At 44.2% G+C, this 19745-nt stretch overlaps 1 protein-coding gene across 1 annotated transcript; it reads left to right on the forward strand.

Annotated features, from left to right (window-relative positions):
- Positions 1-5904: 5904 nt before the first annotated feature.
- On the forward strand, positions 5905-18734 carry gpr37a (G protein-coupled receptor 37a). The gene is made up of 2 exons (XM_086008749.1): positions 5905-8295; positions 17319-18734. Exons 1-2 carry the CDS (start codon positions 7183-7185, stop codon positions 18132-18134), a joined length of 1929 nt encoding a protein of 642 aa, XP_085864875.1. The 5' UTR covers positions 5905-7182; the 3' UTR covers positions 18135-18734.
- The last annotated feature ends 1011 nt before the right edge of the window (positions 18735-19745 follow it).

The raw sequence follows: 19745 nt of genomic DNA on the forward strand, positions 1-19745 counted from the left end.
GAGCTTGTGGCTGAGGGAAGGTATCTCTGTAAGGTGGGAGCTTTTACTTTACATTTGAAGCTGTCAACTCATCAGCTAATTCAATGGCCACTGGACTCTCACCTCAGCTTGACAAGACATGGTCCACGGCCAGCGTGGACCCCATGGGCGAGCTGTCAAATGCAAAAGTTAAGCTGAAAATCATTATTAAGTGGCTCTAAACAAGCCACAAATTACCTGAATTGGTTGCCTGCCGCTGCCTGGTGGGTCTGCTCAGCGCTGACAGACGTGACATCACTGACAGGCCCACCCAGAATGGAGGAATTTCAGGGTTTGGGTATTTGGAACTCCATAGAGAGCTGGCCATCACCAATGTGGATAGTGTTCTCCCCACGTAACAACCTGCAGGAAACTTCCCACATGGTGCCCGCAAAACCGTTCAGTAATTTTACACAGAACCATTTATTATAGATGTGTTTTATTACACTTTGCACTTTTTCTGGCATGGTGTCTCTAATGGTAAGAGCCATGTAAAGTGAACTGAAGAGGTGGACCCTGCAGCAGTGTTTTCCTGGGATGGAGGGTGTGAATAATGGAAGCCACCGCCTCCAAGAAAGAATCTGAGTTATGGTACCCAACCCCTCAGACCCAATCAGGAAATCAATGTCTTTTCCGTAGTATGCTGTTTGAGTATGTTTGACTTTAAGGTAAGAACTAGTATATGTTTGTCACATTTTGGAATTTTTTGAACATTTTTCCACAGAAAGGAGAAAAGAGGGTTACTTTTAAGTGTTGGGCTTTAAAACAAAATGAATTTGTGCAGGTTTTTAAAAAAGGGCCACAGGCTTTAGGCATATAGAATGATACAACACAGAAGTATCCTGTGCCAGCTCTTTGCAAGAGCTATCCAATTATTCCCACTCCCTTGCTCTTATGTAATTGGGAGAACCTATATTACAGCTAGACATCGATACAGTTGCCCAGGATGATCAAGAATAATAGAGGAGTCTTTGGGGTCGATTTTCATTGACTCGTGGAGTCGGGATTGGAGGCGTGCGGGGAGTTAAAGTCCCGAATTCGGGGGTCCCGACACCATCCCACCCCCAACCCGCCTCCATGTAAGTTTCAAAGGAGGCGAGTACCCGCCCCGCACTGGGACCCGCCTACCCAAGGCGGGAAGGGATTAGTGCCAATTAACTGCCTGTTAACAGGTAGTTAACAGGCAGTATTTAGCCTAATCCCTATTTTAAAGCTTGAAGTATGCGATTCCCGATGGCTCCAAACCATGCTAAGTTAGAGGAGTCGGGCCGTCGGGTTGAAGGACTTGGAGGGGTCGAGATGTCGGTGTTCAGGTGAGTGATGTATGCATGAGTGCAAAGGTAAGTGTGTTTGGTGTGTCTAAAGTGTGTAAAGAAGTTTAAATTACCTGTACTTACCTTTACAGCCTTCCTTCCTTTAGTTTCGGGGAGTCCCTCATCTCACCGGCACAGAAGGCAGAACAGCTGCGAACTGTCAAAAGTGACAGCCTGCAGCTTTCTGTGCCGGTGAGATTTCTAACTGAGTCTGTGTAGAAGGACTCAGGTTAGAAGTAAGACTGTCAGTGTTTGACAGCTTCAAACAGCTGTGAAACACTGATATTTCATCTGTCAAAACGTCTTGACAGATGAAATTTCAGTCTGTGACGTCACCGCTGGGCGGGCTCAACAAGGTCAATCAAGTTAAAATCGCGTGGATTGGCCGCATGTCAATGGAGACAGGACTACAACCCCGAAAGTTGTAGTCCCGCCTCCTTCCTGACTTCTGAATGAAAATCACCCCCTTTATCTCATCCTCGGGGGCTCCCAACATGCATTCACACCAGAGGTGAAAGATATGGCCCTTCCTGTTCAGCTGTGGATGTAACAAAGGGAGGGAGTGCAGAAAAAAATAATCAACTCAACACAGAGCAAGGAAACCCTCTCTCGTTAATACATTTTTGAGAAATGTATTAAATAGCACCACATTATTTAACAACATCTATGATAATGCATTGAATGCACTGAACACCAGCATATGATTAAGCATTAAGGAGTACAGAAAGTACTTGAGTATATATTATTAATTGACAGAGTCTAAATCATTACAGCCACAAATGTTTAAGCGTGTTGCAGTATCTCAGCCTTTCTTGGGTTTGAGTTATCACTGTTGTCGCCTCCCAAATCTGTGCCCATCTTCCCCACAAATCCATGCTTGAACCCATCCAATCAGGTTTCTATCCCTGCCACAACACTGAAACGGCCCTTATCAAAGTAACAAATGACATCCTATGTGATTGTGACCATGGTAAACTATCCCTCCTCATCCTTTCCATCCAGTCTGCAGCCTTTGACATGGTTAACCACACCATCCTCCTCCAACGTCTCTCCTCTGTTGTCCAGCTGGGTGGGACGGCCCTTGCCATTCTGATCCAGTCGTAGCCAGAGAATCACCTGCAATGGCTTCTCTTCCTGCTCCCACACTGTTACCTTTGGAGTCCCCCAACAATCTATCCTTGGCCATTTACTATTTCTCATCTACATGCTGTCACACTACTTGTCCAACAGGTGTTAACCTTTTCAAACATTTGTTAACTTCCCTGATTTTGCTCCAAGAGGGAAGTGGAGTGCAAAATCAAGCACTCCAGTTACCTCATGGAGCACAAGAGGCGGGGAATGTCCCGATCTGGGGCGATGTGCTCAGCAGCACCATGCGTTAAAGGGAAGGGCCCCACGCTGCGAGCTCTGCAGGTTTCATTGTAGATTTCTGGGCCACAAGGGAGCCGGGCACTCGAGCAGAATGCTGGGCTGAGCGATCGCAGCATGGATGCTGAAAATAAAAATAAATTAAAATCGGCTACTTACTCCATTTGAGGACACATTTAAGGCAATTCTTAAGGCATTTCTCCTACACTTCTCCCCTTTAGTAGTGGGGAAAAATATGCCTTTATACCTAAATTTTTACCAAGAAATTTCCACTTACAGTACCAAAACATTATTGACAATTCAAAAGGATTATCTCTGTTGCATCGCTCTAATCCAAGGTTATTCAACTGGACAGATGTGTCAGAAACTATGATTGGCTGATGCCAATTAGTTTGATGAATGCCAGGTATTGCACTTCTCTTTTCTGGTGCTCGGTTCATGACCAGGACACTGAGGCTCGAATTCCAATTGTTCCAAGGCTCTTCCTCCTCTTTTTAGTCCTTTTGTTTCAAGATCCATAACGCACTACTCAGTCTTGAGAAGCCTTGCTCCGATCTGGCCAAGCAGACAACATCTCCTTTGACCGTTGGTAACACCAGGATTGATACAGTCCTTTGAGTTTCAGTTTGCAACGTTCAAAGATTAACCTTTTGTTTTACAGAATGTCTGTAGCGTAGTTTAGAATTGCCAGCTTTCGCACAGTGGTTCATCATTTCCCTAGGATTTCCTGCAGAAATTTCCTCCAACTAAATATTGGGAAGGCTGAAACCATTGTCTTTGGTACCCACCACAAACTCCATTCCCTAGACACCTCTCCCTGGCCACTCTCTGAGGCTGAACCAGACCGTTTGCAATCTTGGCCTTCTATTTGACCCTAAGATGATCTGCCGACCCCATATCCGCTCCATCACCAAGACTGCCTAATTACGTCTCCATATCATTTGTCTCAACCCCCGTCTTGGCCCAGCTGCTGCTGAAACCCTCTTCCATACTTTTGTTACCTTTAGACTCGACTATTCCAATGCTCTCCTGGACGGCCTCCCATCTTCCACACTCCATGAACTTGAGCTCATCCAAAACTCTGTTGTCCGTATCCTAACTCACACCAAGTCCCGTTCGCCCATCACACCTATACTCACTGACTTACATTGGATCCCGGTCCGGCGATGCCTCCATTTTAAAATTCTCATCCTTGTTTTCAAATCCCTACATAGCCTCGCCCCTCCATATCTCTGTAACCTCCTTCAACTCTACAACCCTCCGAGATCTCTGCGCTCCTCCAATTCTGGTCTTTTGTGCATCCCCCGATTTTCATAGTTCCAACATTGGCGACCGTGTCTTCAGCTGTCTAGACCCTAGACTCTGGAATTCCCTCCCTAAACCTCTCCACCTCTCTACCTCTCCTCCTCCAAGATGCTTCTTAAAACCTACCTCTTTGACCAAACCTTTGGTCACCTGTCCTACTTTTTCCTTATATGGCTCGTTGTCAAACTTTGTCTGATAACACTCTTGTAAAGCATCTTGGGACATTCTACTATGTTAAAAGCGCTGTATAAATGCAAGTTGTTGTTGTTGTTGTAGGATGTCTCAAAGTGCTTCACAACCAATGAATGACTTTTTGAAGTGTAGTCATTGCTATGTCAGCAACTCCAATAGCTAATTTTCACACAGCAAAAAACAAATTAGATAAATGACCAGATAATCTGTCTTTGATTGAGGAAATAATGTTGATCAGAATATCAGAAGAAATCTGTGCTCTTGAAATAGTGACACATGGTCTTTTACAGCCATGTTAACAGGCAGGCATGGCCTTGGTGTAATAACTCATCAAAAGTACCGTCCCTCCGACAGTGCAGCACTCCCTCAATACTGCACTAAAGTGTCATCTTAAATTATATACAGAAGTCCTAGAGTGGGCTTTAAACCTACAACTTTCTGATTCAGATACTGCTACCAATTCATCAAAGCTGACAATCATATTGGTTTTATGAATTCATATATATCACAAAGCAGTAATTACACGTTTCTACGCTGAATTCAAAACTAACGTGTATATATTATATATATATGTAGATAGTGAAAATACCTACAATTCGAAACACTATCAGAATCATTAATAGCAAATTTAGAAAGAGAGGAGAGAAAATAATAAATGAATGCTTAATAGTTTTCATTACACTTTGTGCAAACCAGATTGGAACTCTAAGGGGGTGAAATTGGATTTGGGGCGATAACTTTTAAAAGTTTGGAAAATTAGTGCCAGGCGCTAAGTTTTTCTAACTTTTAACAAATTCGGTTTCCTCGCTCCAAGAGGGAGGTGGAGCACTAAATCATTGTTGGAAGGCTCCGTGCCTCCCTTAAAGGGAAGGGCCATAGCTGCAGGCTCTATAAAAGAAATGGCGCCTACCTGGACCACCAAGGGAGCGGCGAACTCGCACAATCAGCCCGGCACTCACTCAGAGTGCTGGGCTGATCGATCGCAGGCAGGAACCCGTGAAAAAAAGCGGATCAAAAAAGGTACGTTTTTTTTTACTTACTTAAAGGCGAGATGGCCAAGGTATCGCCCCAGATGCACGTTCCCTGAAGCTGGCGTTGTTTTCACCCAGCGATGCTTCAGGGGGCAGAAATGAGTTTCGGGTCCAGGGCGTTACCAGGGCGATGTGCAGCCGGATGACATCATGATCTCCGGCCGCAGGCGGGCGTGGCAATAGGGGTTACCGCCACCACAAATTTCGCGGGCGGTGGTAGCATCGCCACACCTGGGCGATAAGGCCTCAGCGCCCCGTTATTGCCCACCGGAGGCGATAACAGGAGGCACTAAGGCACCAAATTTCTAGCCCAAAAGATGTATTTGATTCAGTTGCAGAGTTAGATGGAAGGTTCTTCGGTGTAGCCTGTGTGGTTAGATCACACCAATTGTGGTGATGTTCCGCGCAAGTGGTGCAATGAGACACTGCATGTTCTATGTGAATTCTCAGTCACCATGTGTACAAGTACTGCCAAGTCCCTGAATTGTCTGTGAAGTTTCCCTCCTCCAATACTTGACACATTGTGACACCTCTGGGTCAAGACCTTGGCAAACATTTTTTCTCTCTCTTCTGTATTTTAATTTTCCAAGAAAGGCAGTGTCTCTTTAAGGAGCAGAGCTGGAGAAGGGCAATGTTAAGCTCAAATCAGGCTGTGGTAGTGTGTTCGCTTCTGTTGCAATGACTTCCTTTCACAGGAGGGAGCTGTTGGCATATTATTCGGGTGGAACAGTGTCTTGGTGATGTTTTGAGACGAGTGTGTGTGTGTGTGTGTGTGTGTGTGCCCGAGGACTGTCTGTGCTCCAGGTGGATACAGAAGAGCCAGGTGGGTGGCCGGACTTGTGGCCAGTTCTTCTGACAGGTGGAATATGAGAGACGCTGCAGTGATGGGAATCCGTGGTCAACGCTCCCCATTCAAAGGGGGGAAGTTAAGTCATTTATTTACACCGATATAGGGTCTGGGGTGAAACGTGTGGCATGAGCAAAGGGGAGAAGCCTTGCTTGAAAATAGTGATCTTCCATTCTAATGTTCGGCCACCTTGTAAAATGTTGTGGTTTTAAGTGAAAAGAACTGATCGAAGCGACAAGAGTGAAGACGGTGAAATAGCCGTGCGATCGTTCTGCTGGTTGGAGGGTTCTCCCGAGATAAGTGAAAGGACCATCCCCGCCGCCTCCCCCCCCCCCCCCCCCTTGACTGACCCCAGCTGTTGGGGTGCGGATCGGCTCCTGATGGATCTCTTCTGACAGATCAGGACTGGGGAGATTCCAGCCGCCAGGGGAACACATCAACCTCCGCAGAACACACTCCGCACACCCGGACCGGCGCTCGCTCGCTCGCTCGCTCCTTGGACCCTCTTCCCCAAAGTGTTTGCGGACCCCAACTCTCTGGCTGTTTCATCTGCTCGGGTCCTCCCCCTCAAACCCAAGTGGGGGAAAGAAGTTTGAAAGCTCCGTGTGCCGGACCCCCCCCCCCCACCCCCCACCAAAAAAAACCCCAGTCAAATAGGGTTCAGAAACGAAACCGTTCCGGTTGCTACGTGGAAACTAAGCGGAGATTGGAAGCAGCGAGAGGCGAGTTACGGTGAGGCGCAGAGCTGGCCAACACCGAGGGACAATCTGCCAGAAGATCAAACCCAGAGAGCGCTGTAAGTGGGGGTGGAGAGGGACCGGAGCAGGGTCTGACCCTGTTGCTCCTCAGTGATGCTCAAACTTGTACCTTGTTGATGCCGGGTCCCCCGCTGGGCTCCCAAGAAGCCTCGAGTTAACGGGCAGAATACTTCTGACAATGTTTTAACACTGCCAGCACGAAGCTGCAACCTACCGATGTCTTCATCCATGCAAGCGGCCCCGACGGTACCGAGTATTGAGCTCTTGTGAGATGGGAGAGGCCCAGGTGCCTTTCTAAATATTGTCCTGTCCTTTGATTTCGCCCCTGTTGGCTGAGCGGCAGTCTGAAGATGCGGGGCTCGGTGCTCGCCCTTGCACTCTGTGGAGTTTGGGTTGCCTCAGCCAGCCCCAAACAAGTCCAGCTAAACAGCACTTGGACTGAGGAGACTGAGGAAGATGAAATAATCGGGGTTTCTCCTGAGCCAACTGCATCGAAGCTGGAAGTTACTGGGTCTGTGCCTCGGCAGGGAGGTGGAGGTGGAGGTGCTGCAGGCCCTGCGCTGAGGCGTGAGTACAACTCACCGAGTAACCTTCGCGTGTTAATAAAGGAAAAGGGAAGGGATCCTGCTTGGTTGCGTTTCAATGAGACGTCGGTCAATGGCGAGCACCGGTGGGAAATGCCAAAGTTCTCCAAGTACCTCCGCGAGAACGTTCCCGGGGAAAGTGGGGCAAATTTGCAAGGATTTGTGGGGAAACGTGGCACCAGACACAGGGAATCTCACCATGGAAAGTTTGATCCTGAGACATCTGCTGTCATGGAAACCAGAACAACGGGATATAGCCAGTCACGGGACGTGAGAAGGCGACAGGATGGGCTTTTCCAAATAAGCACGACTGGAAGGTTTAAAAGGGGAACAAATGGCATTGAAAACAATGACCGAACAAGAGTCAAAAGTAAGAGAGAGAAGGGTAAACATTCTCATATTCATAACTCCACTGGGTCAAGCGAGTCCCAGTATCCCCAGGAGCAGGAAGCTGCTCCGCTCTTTCTCAATACATCGGCAGATCGCTCCAACCCACAGAGCAGAGCAGAAGGATTCCACAACACCTCCAGCGCCTTTATCTTGGAGGGTGTTCCGGCAGTGCTACCTGTACAAGCACCAGGGAGGAGACGCCAGCTGAAGAACCCTTTCTACCCTGTGACCGAGGACTCCTATGGGGCCTACGCTGTCATGTGTCTCTCCATTGTCATATTTGTGATTGGGATTATGGCAAACCTATCTATCATGTGCATTGTCTGCCACAACTATTACATGAGAAGTATCTCCAACTCACTATTGGCCAATCTGGCTTTCTGGGACTTTCTCATCATCTTTTTCTGTCTGCCTCTGGTCATATTTCATGAGCTGACTAAAAAGTGGCTGCTTGGAGATTTTTCCTGCAAGGTGATCCCTTATCTTGAGGTGAGGAATAAAAATAACCTTCCCAGTCATGAATGAATTGTACGCACATTTTGATACTAACCTGCACTCCCATAACATTTAAATCAGTGTGTAAATATGATAAATAAATGATTCATTCTTGGGATATGGGCATTGCTGGCAAGGCCAGCATTTATTGCCCATCCCTAATTGCCCTTGAGAAGGTGGTGGTGAGCCGCCTTCTTGAACCGCTGCAGTCCGTGTGGTGAAGGTGCTCCCACAGTGCTGTTAGGTGAGTGTGTCCTGGAGATCTCAGGGCCCTCTGAGCACTTGTTAAACTGGGTCCTACTCCGCACTGGAGCTATTCACCATATGGTGATGTGAGACTGCCTGCTCCATTCACTCATCGCTGCCCTGTGGGGGTGGGTCACGACCCACTTCTGGAGCTATACTGCTACTGCAGCAATGTTGTAAAGTTTCACAGCACCACTGAACTTGCATTAGAACTGCAGCCATAAAGTGTGGGTGTACAATCACCATGGACAGCAGAATTCAAATACCCAGTGCACCTGTTAAAGAGAAGTCAATACCAATACAGGGACACTGGAATAAAACCCAGTACACAGCAAGTCAGTCAGTTCCTGAAAGAAAAATATAGCTTCATGTTTCAGGAGAACATAACTCAGAACTGATGTTTAAACAATATATTGTACTACAGCTGAAAAGAAGGCCGCTTCATTAGTGAATAGCTGCTTAAAGTTTATTATCTTGCTTCATCTCAGTTTCCTTGGTAGCGACGTGACAGGGAAAATAGTTTGTCCATTCATCTGTCTTGTTACATTAAGCTAAATGTTATCACCTAAATTAATAATTACCATATTAATCACTCTGCTACAGCAGTCTATTAGCCTTATACAAACAGTGTGCAAGCACAAAACTTACATTCAGTCCCACCTGTCCTTTTGGTTATTTATGAAAATGCATATGCTTTGCAACTCCAATAAGCTGTTAGATTGCTTCTTGTCGGCTGATTTATGTTAGTAATATTACAGCAGGATAAGGCACCCAAGCACAAAGCGCCAATCAGCACTGATCGATCCTGTTAAATGACTCCTGAAGTGAAATAAGACAGAATTAATTATATGTTTTACTGGTAATAACGGGGCATGGCAGAAGGATGCCAGCCAATTACTGACTAAATGAGTCGGTATTTTATTGAGCTGAAACTGATAATCATTTTAAGGTAATCCTGCCTCAGTGATGCTCAACTGTGAAAATTAATTCAATGCGTTTGTAATCCGGCCCTATTAACAATGGGGCCCCAGCGTCTCTTTCAGTTTCTATGTAGGATCCATCCATAGACTGCTGCAGTACGACTTCAACCGTTGTACGTTAACAAGCCTTCATTAGTGTGTCAGACACAACAATATTGCTCATCAATGTGCTTCCTCATCCAGGGTTTAGAGATTCGGAATTATCTGCCAGATGCACTTTATTTTTAACACAATGCCTTCAAATACAGAAAGTTTGAGACGTGCAGTTTATTTTTATTTTTTAATCCAGTTTTATTTTCTGAAAGCAGTGACCCGTGCTGGGATATATATGGTTCCGTGACCATCAGCCCTTCAGTACCTTGCCCACTGGCAGGCCTAGCTGGGAAGTCCGCGCCTTCCTGCATTTTCTAACGGGGGGGGGTGAATGCATCGTGACCAGAAGTGGGAACCCGGCTGACTTCCCCTCCCGAGGGCAGGGATACAATTGCAGAGATCGCTTAATTCAGCACCACAGAAAGCTTCCCTGCATCGCGAAATCAATTCATTCAAAATAGTTTCAGCAGTTGATTACAAAGATGAAACGAAAATATTGCTCTTTGGTCAAGGTCTTTTAACTAATATTTGTAATACTTGGATGGGCCCGAGGTCACACAAGAGTGCCATAGCTGTCAATGTGTAGGTTGTCCTCCTCATTCCCACCACTAATACAAATGAACGCTTCTTTGGTATTTGGGGCTTCTTTGGGGCAGCACGGTGGCATAGTGGTTAGCACTGTTGCCTCACAGCGCCAGGGACCCAGGTTCAAATCCGGCCTCGGGTGACTGTCTGTGTGGAGTTTGCACATTCTCCCCGTGTTTGCGTGGGTTTTCTCCGGGTGCTCCGGTTTCCTCCCACAGTCCAAAGATGTGCGGGTTAGGTTGATTGGCCATGATAAAAATTGACCCTTAGTGTTAGGGGAGATTAAATACGTGGGGTTACGGGGTTACGGGGATAGGGCTTGGGTGGGATGGCTGTCGGTGTAGGGACCGGGTGCTAGGGTTTGGATGATCAGCCATGATCTCGTTGAATGGCGGAGCAGGCTCGAAGGGCAGAATGGCCTACTCCTGCTCCTATCTTCTATGTTTCTATGTTTCTATGTATGAGCTTTACTAATATTGCACGGGCACTCAAGGAAATGCTTCATTCCATTGCAAAGGCAGTAGTGCTTAAGACGTTCAAGATTACATGTCAGATCATATTGCACCAGAACCGATCATTTCCTGTCATGGAATGCCAGTCCAAACAGAAGTTGCCTGATCCTCCTTCATGCACCCGCCATAATAAGCCCACTACGGGCCACCCCCATACTTGCCGCTGAACTACACACAGATCAAACTTCAACAGTACAAACATAAGCCCGTGGAGTCCAATCCGCTTGTCCCAACATTCATCTCACAATATCACGCGGTACAACCCACAGCATAAAAAATACAAAATGACATGAATTAAATCGGTGCACAAAGTATATAAATGAGATTGACAAACTGGTACACATCTGCCACGTTGGAAAAAGTGCAAACGTATTCATAGAAATGTTCAGCGTGCTTTTAATTTGCCTACCAAATTAATGTGCTTTTAAAATGAAAATATGCACATTATAATTTACTGGACAAATACAATATTAACATTGAGTGGAAGGTTTATCACAAGCCAATATGGCACAAAAAGGTCTTGACTATAGCCTGGTATCTTTCAGCCAGATAAGCACATGATGATTGTCCTACTAGTTCTAACATGTTGTAAGGTAGATAACTTCAGGTGAATATCTGTGCACTTCAGTTGAAACATCATTTCTAACATGCAGAACAACATAAGAAAAGGCAGGGATGAGAAAATACCATTTGACCCATTGCAATTCATCGCTCCAGTACATAAATTCTGTCATTCTGGCATCTAATTGTATTCTCAATGACCCGAATGTTTTTGTACCTCTATCTTGTCTAGCAGAATTGATCTATTTTTGGGTTAAGAAGTTCTTTCTGATATCAGTTCTGAATTTACTTTTCACTAATTTGCAATTATGCACTTTATCCTGATGTACATTAAAGTAATAACCTGGGTTCATCTTATTTATACCATTTGATAATGAATGTGCTCCCTTGAGGCCCACCCGCCATTAGCTGACTCCTTTCTAGACTGGAAAACTTAAGCTGCTCATAATCTTTTCTTATACTAATACAATGAAAACATATATAAGAGTGTAATATAATATAATAATTAATTTTCCCCCATAGTTCATTCCTTTGCACAGGGGATCAGTCTTGCTCTTCTCTGTAACCCTTCTGATGCAAGCTCTTTTTGTAGCATATTGATCAAAATTGAGCACACGCTCTAAGTGAGGTCTGGCCCACGCATTGTAAAGCCTTAGCATAGAGCAGACGTATATTGTAATGTTCTGGTTAGATATCCCAGCATTCTATTCACTTTTTAAAATAGCTTTTTTGCAGTATCTGGACTTTGTAAGTGACTAATTAGCAGCAAAAGCAAAAGTGAACTTCTACAATAACATGGTCATTATATTTCTACATATGTTACACTTTGAAATTAGTTAAATACCGTACAGGCCAAAAGGTGCCAGGTTTAAGGCCAAAAGGTGCCAGGTTTGATCTCTGCCCTGTGATGAATCAGTTGATCTCAGCCAACAAATTGTTTGGATCCAGGGAGGGGAACAATGAGCCAGGGTTCCTGCTCTTGGTTGCAATCTAATAATGTGGATCATTTCAGGTGAGGATAAGATCAGACATGGCTATAATACACTTGACTGCTGATTAGCTTGCTAACCCTCATTGACAGGGACTTTCTGCTTTTGAGCTCATCAGCCCGTGATTAAAGTGAATGGGCAGAAGATCGTAGGCTAGCGGGTGCAGAAGCAGAAAACCCCAGCCGTTGTCTAGACGCACACTCAAAGAATGATCCCTTAGGCGAGGTACTGATGGGTATTGAGTGCCCATGGAGTCGTACCCCAGCATGCATCAGTTCTTTCAGGAAAGGAGGAGTGAAAAGGGAGAACATTGAGGGAGTGGTGGAATGTTGTTAAATGCACAAACACATCAAAGGGTCTCATAAGTGTTTTCAAAGTAAATGCCAGTAAAGAAAGAAAGACTTGCAATTATACAGCGCCTTTCATGACCACTGGACGTCTCAAAGCGCTTTACAGCCAATGTAGTACTTTTGAAGTGTAGTCACTGTTGTGATGTAGGAAATGCAGCAGCCAATTTACGCACAGCAAGGTCCCACAAACAGCATTGTGATAATGGCCAGATAATCTGTTTTTGTTATGTTGGTTGAGGGATAAATATTGGCCAGGACACCGGGGATAACTCCCCTGCTCTTCTTCAAAATGGGTGCCATGGGATCTTTTACATCCACCTGAGAGAGCGGTTTAACGTCTCATCCGAAAGACAGCACCCCCAACAGTGCAGCACTCCCTCAGCACTGCAGGGTCAGCCTAGATTTTTGTGCTCAAGTCCCTGGAGTGGGACGTGAACCCACAACTTTCTGACTCAGAGGCGAGTGTGCTACCCACTGAGCCACAGCTGACAGTGTCTAGAGTTTGCATACCTTTAATTATAAGTGAAGAAATACAAATGAGGAGTAACAGAAAATTTAAAGAGGCAATGTGCATAATCAATTTTCCTTGCTTACTTAAATTATAATCATAAAATTCTGTATGGGTGAATTTCCCCCTATCAATAACATTAGTGAAAAAGTGTGAGTCTAGATATTATCTGAGCCACCTCTTGCTTTCGGTCAGCTTCTGTTTTTCCTCCTCTTGCTGTGCATAATGTGAAGAGACACTTAACAAAATTGGTTTTATGCAACGGTGAGAGCATATCGCTAAAGTCAGGCAGAGAAATGTGTCTAAATTCAAATAAAGTGCTGGATTTAAACTAAACTATGACTTCTACATGTAAAACGAAACAGTATAGTGAAAAAGAAGCCAATACCTACAGAGGCCGGAGTTTAATCTTCTCCCCTCCACCCCCTGCTCCTGCAAATGAAATCATAGCTATGATTCAAAGCTCCACAGTGGACAATACTTAAGTAAAACACTCTGCTTTAAAACAACTATTTGCAGGAGAATAACATTGTGATATTTGCAATTTATACATGCAGTATCTCTATCACTCATACAAAACCTGTAGTCTAGCCAATGTAAATACTGACAGTATGCAGTACCTTGTAATCATAAGGTTTACCTGCACTGATAGTTCTATTTAATTGGATTAAGTGAGTCTGTCATTATAGCAGACTAGAATTTTAAACTAGAATTTTGAAACATTTGAAGCATCATTAGCAGAAATATTCCAATTTCTGCTGACAGCAGTACTGTCATATAGAAAAACATCTGATTTAAAAGTGCGGCTAACAGTTCTCATGGTATTAAAAACTAAGTCTGTTGAAGAATTTTACTTTGTTCATGTGTTGAATTAACAAGTTCCCTCATGGAAGGATGTTTTGAAGCTGAGGGGGTTCCCTAATGCCACGCATACCCAATCATACTGCTGTATAGTTTAATAACATCCATCCTGTTCCTAACCTATTGCCTCTAGCACATTACTGGGAAGCAGAAAATAAGCGTTATTTATGAGTGAATATTTTAAAAATTACTTTATTAACAAAAACATGCTGTTAAAGATGCTTTTGAAGATAAGACTGATCAAAGGTCAAAGAGCAGTCTTGTTCTGTCAGAGAAGTCCAAGTTTGTATGTCTCCTCTCCATTTTACACTGTGAGGTGCTTGTGGTCTGTAGTATTGATTAATTAATTGACTGCTGAAGTTTAGTAAATTTAGTGTTTCCATTTTTTTAAATTCATTCACGGAATATGGGAGTCGCGAGCAAGGCCAACATTTATTGCCCATCCCTAGTTGCCCTGGAGAATGGTGGTGGTGAGCCGCCTTCTTTAACTGCTGCAGTTCGTGTGGTGAAGGTACTCCCACAGTGCTGTTAGGCAGAGAGTTCCAGGATTTTGACCCAGTGACAATGAAGGAACGGCGATATATTTCCAAGCCAGGATGGTACGTGACTTGGAGGGGAACTTGGAGGTGGTGGTGTTCCCATGCACCTACTGCCCCTGTCCTTCTAGATGGTGGCGATCACGGGTTTGGGAGGTGCTGTTGAAGAAACCTTGCAAGTTGCTGCAATGCATCATGTAGATGGTACACACTACAGCCACGGTGCGCCAGTGGTGGAGGGAGTTGCTATTTAAGATGGTGGATGGGCAGTGTTGGTAAACTGTGATCTAAGTCAGTGCTTGTGATGACATATAGCATAAAATACTATTGCAGATCAATGATCTTTAAAATGCAGATTTTGGAAAAAAACAAAATGAAGGATTTGGAGCGGTCCAGTAATAGCCACTGGATGCATTACATAGAATGAAGTCTTTGAGAAAGTTTTACAATGGCTGTATATTAGATATATGCATAATGTGTGTTATGCTTCACATTAACACACAAACCAAATTTGAAGCTGATCTGTTCAGAACTTCAAGAACTTTTTAAAGAAAATATTACATTTTCAGCAATTAATTAGTTAACTTTGAACCCCGAAGAGTGGAAAATTCAGTCATCATCCCAGATTGGCAGTTTAGAGGATGATTTTGCTTTAACGCAAGATTGGCAATTGGTATAACTTTTTGACTTTAAAGGGATTGTGGTAATGGTGTTTTGAAAAAAAATCACAGAGGTGTCACCCTTGACACAGCGTCAGAAGGTTGTGGGCTCAAATCTCGTCCAAAGACTTGCTCACATAATCTAGACTGACACCTCAGTGCAGTACTGAGGGAGTGCTGCACTGTCAGAGCTGTCATCTTTCGGATGAGATATTAAACTGAGGCCCTGTCTGCCCTCTCAGGTGGATGCAAAAGATCCCATGGCACTATTTGAAGAAGAGCAAGGGAGTTCTCTCGATGTCCTGGCCAACATTCATCCCTTAAACAGCATCAGTAAAACAGATTATTGGATCATTTATCACATTGCTGTTTGTGGGATCTTGCTGTGTGCAAATTGGCTGCTGCGTTTCCTACATCACATGACTAAACTTCAAATGTACCTAATTGGCTGTAAAGTGCTTTGGAATGTCCTGAGGTCGTGAAAGGTGCTATATAAATGTAAAACTTTCTTTAGAAAACCTGTAAGTGGTCAAATCTGCAGACAATAAAATGTTGAATTTTCCTTTTTAAACATTTCCGACGTGCCCAAAACTGTATCTTTTTAATTCCCTTTTGGGGTGAAATCACAGTGTGCAATAAACAGGTTAATATTTCCATTAAAATAGCAAAGGAATTTTACCACATTCATATATTTATTTCTTAATAAATGCCAGCCTTGCCAACGGTGCCCATACCCTGAGAATGAAAAAACTCTGAACCAGCCTGTCCAGTTTTAACATCATTTGATTCCTCCTCAAGGAGCCCAGCTCAGACTAGTCGACTGTTTAATTTTTTGCCTGCATGGAGACAGTAAAGGGGCCTTCTGTGTGATAAAGGCACCTCCTGTGTGCGCACTCTCAACACGTACAAAGTATTTACAACACAGAAACAGGCCATTCAGCCCAATAGGTCCATGCCGGTGTTTAGGCTCCACACGAGCCTTTTCCCACCCTCTTCATCTCACCCCATCAACATATCCTTCTATACCTTTCTCCCTTGTGCTTATCTAGCTTCCCCTTGATAGCAGCGAGGGACTGGGATAAAGGAAATGGGAAGAGCATTCTTCCATTCTAGGAGATAACACATATTATAATTGAGGATTATCCCCCAAACATTTTTGCTTAAAACTATATTCATAAATACTTGCTAAGTTTTTAAAAAAAAAGAGAAAACTACACTGAGATAAAGTAATATATATTAAATTAGTAAAGTCTGATTTACGTGTAAATTATGAGCATTAAATTTTGGTAGGAACTGTCAAATTTATTAATAATACCTAGCAAAATAAATATATCTATATAGACTATATGTTCCAATGGTACCAGGGATGAGGACTTCAGTTATGTGGAGAGACTGGAGAAGCTGGGGTTGGTCTCCTTAGAGCAAAGAAGGTTAAGAGGAGATTTGATAGAGGCATTCAAAATCAAGAAGGGATTTGCTTGAGTAAATAAGGACAAACTGTTTAGAGTGGCAGAAGGGTCAGTAACCAGAGGGCACAGATTTAAGGTGATTGGCAAAAGAACCAGAGGCGACATGAGGAAACATTTTTTTACACAGCGAGTTGTTGTGATCTGGAATGCACTGCCTGAAAGGGTGGTGGAAGCAGATTCAATAGTAACTTTCAAAAAGAGAATTAGATAAATAGTTGAAGGGAAAAAAATTGCTGGTCTATGCGGAAAGAGCGGGGGAGTGGGACTAATTGGATCGCTCGTTCAAAGAGCCGGCAAAGGCACGATGGGCCGAATGGTCTCTTTCTGTGCTGTATGATTCTATGATCTGCATTCTTCAGTGTTTGAGTGTGTAGGGAGCACACTCACATTGTTAATCAGGCAACTGCTGTAAAAGTGCCTAGTCAAAGAGTTTCTTGCACTCATCCACCAAACTGATCTGGCCAGCACTAAATGTTTCTGCCTGCCCACAGTACTGAACAATATTGTTAAAATATTGCTAAATAAAGTCAAATATAACCGTAAAAAAACAGAAATAAAAATAGCATCAACTAATGGTGGATGTTGATTCTCACTCATGAACTTTTCCTCGTGCCATAATAAATAATATTGCGCCTGTAACGTTTTTCTCTTGACCTTTTCTCCGACAGGTTGCTTCCCTCGGAGTCACCACCTTCACTTTGTGCGCGCTGTGCATTGACAGGTTCCGAGCGGCCACCAATGTGCAGATGTACTACGAGATGATTGAGAACTGCTCATCGACAACGGCCAAGCTGGCCGTCATCTGGGTGGGGGCCATGTTGCTGGCGCTTCCCGAGATTGCTCTTCGGCAGTTGATAACAGAGGAGGTAGCGGCCTCCGATTTGGCAGCAGACCGGTGTGTTGTGAAGATATCTCCTAAGTTACCGGACTCTCTTTACGTGCTGGTACTTACTTACGACAGCGCCAGGATGTGGTGGTACTTTGGCTGCTACTTCTGTTTGCCCACCCTCTTCACAATCGGCAGCTCCATCGTAACCGCTAGAAAAATCAGAAAGGCGGAGAAGTCCTGCGCCAGAGGGAATAAACGCCAGATTCAGCTCGAAGGCCAGATGAACTGCACGGTGGTGGCCTTGACCATTCTCTATGGGTTCTGTATCATCCCCGAAAACATCTGCAACATTGTGACTGCCTACATGGCCACTGGGGTCTCCCAGCAGACGGTAGATCTTCTTCAGCTCATCAGTCAGTTCCTTTTGTTCTTCAAGTCTTGCGTGACCCCAGTGGTCCTTTTCTGCCTCTGCAAGCCGTTCAGCCGCGCCTTCTTGGACTGCTGCTGCTGCTGTTGTGAGGAATGCGGCCCAAAGTCGTCCACTGTCGCAAGTGACGACAACGACAATGAATTTACCACAGAACTTGAGCTCTCTCCGTTCAGCACAATACGGCGGGAGATGTCCACCTACACCTCAGTGGCAACACACTGTTGAAAAACTTGGTGCCTCTTACTTTGATGGGAAACAAAGCCCCATAATCGTGGACAAGTGTCCCTTTTCACCATGTTTCAGCATCCTTAGGAAACAAACTCGATGGAATGACACTGCCATTGTAGCCCAGACTTATCAAAACACCTTTGAAACTGTATACCGCTGTTCCTAAGTATTGCAAGCAAGCCTGTTAATGAGACGGTTGGACTGACTGTTGGTCCCCAGAGTTGCAATGTAACACACGCAAAACTGTGAAACATGGTTGTAGACGAGGAGAATATAATTTGGGATGGTTTTCATCCATTCGGCGTGAGTTAGTAAAAACAGTGTTGTCCCTTTATGTATAAATCAAATTGCGCCGGAACATGTGATCCCTAATCCATGGGTTTGAAGAAAGCTTAAAAATGGAGTCTGTGACATGTGACGTGCATAGGGAATAGTAAGGACTAGCTAATGTACCGTATTTTGCTGTATATTAACTGCAGCTAGCTGTTATACATTGAATATCTGAAGTTTGTAAGATCTATTGTTGGAAGCTGTGTACACGAGCAGTACAAGTGCTGATTGTCCTGATGTTGACAATACACTCTTCTTATTTTGTGATGTTGGGTTTGTAATTATGGAGAGAGCTAAGTTGTAAATCACAAATGTCTTTTTTTTTAAATTTTCCTCGTTATGCACTCCATAACTATTTGGAAATTGTGTTTTTTTATAAAAACACTTAATTCCCTGCAAATAAAACCTTAAGTTAAATAAAACAAGTCTTTCATTCAGTAAGCCCAGTTCTTATCACTGTGCATTACCAGTGTTTCAGTTGGCTGGCCAGAGCATAGGTTTTCATAGGAGGTCTATGAACCCTAGGGGGTCAGCAAGGGCAATGGGATTTTGCTTTGTCTGGGAGGGCCATATCAAGTACTGAGAGCAAGAGTGTCTCGAAAATTCTGTATTAAGTAGTTTAAGGGGAGATTTAATAGGTGTTCAAAATTATGAGGGGTTTTGATAGAGTAGATAGGGAGAAACTGTTTCCACTGGCAGGAGGGTCGGTAACCAGAGGACACAGATTTAAGATAATTGTCAAAAAAGCCAGGAGATGAGGAGAATTTTTTTACACGGCAAGTTATGATGATCTGGAATTAACTGCCTGAGAGGGTGATGGAAGCAGTTCCTGGATAATGCTTTCAAAGAGCTGGCAGAGGCACGATGGGCCGAATGGCCTCCTTCTGTGCTCTATGATTCTATGAAATATGTTAAGTCAGCAAACACAGACAATACCACATTGGCCTGATATTAGTGGGGAGGGTGCGGTGGAGCATGGAAGCGCGTGGAAAACCCGACAAAGCCGGCCACTTGGAGGCCCTGCTAATCTTTACAGCAGGGCCTCATTTAAATAAAAAAGCAGAATACTGCAGATGCTGGAAATCTGAAATAAAAGCAGAAAATGCTGGAGATACTCAGCAGGTCAGGCAGCATCTGTGGAGAGAAAAACCGAGTTAATGTTTCAGGTCGATGACCTTTCGTCAGTTCTGATGAAAGGCCATCGACCTGAAATGTTAACTCTTTCTCCACAGATGCTGCCTGACCTGCTGAGTATTTCCAGCATTTTCTGTTTTTATT

Source organism: Somniosus microcephalus, chromosome 16 (genome assembly GCF_052327205.1).
Source record: "Somniosus microcephalus isolate GS21.2 chromosome 16, FLI_Smic_1.0, whole genome shotgun sequence".
Taxonomy (NCBI): Eukaryota; Metazoa; Chordata; class Chondrichthyes; order Squaliformes; family Somniosidae; genus Somniosus; species Somniosus microcephalus.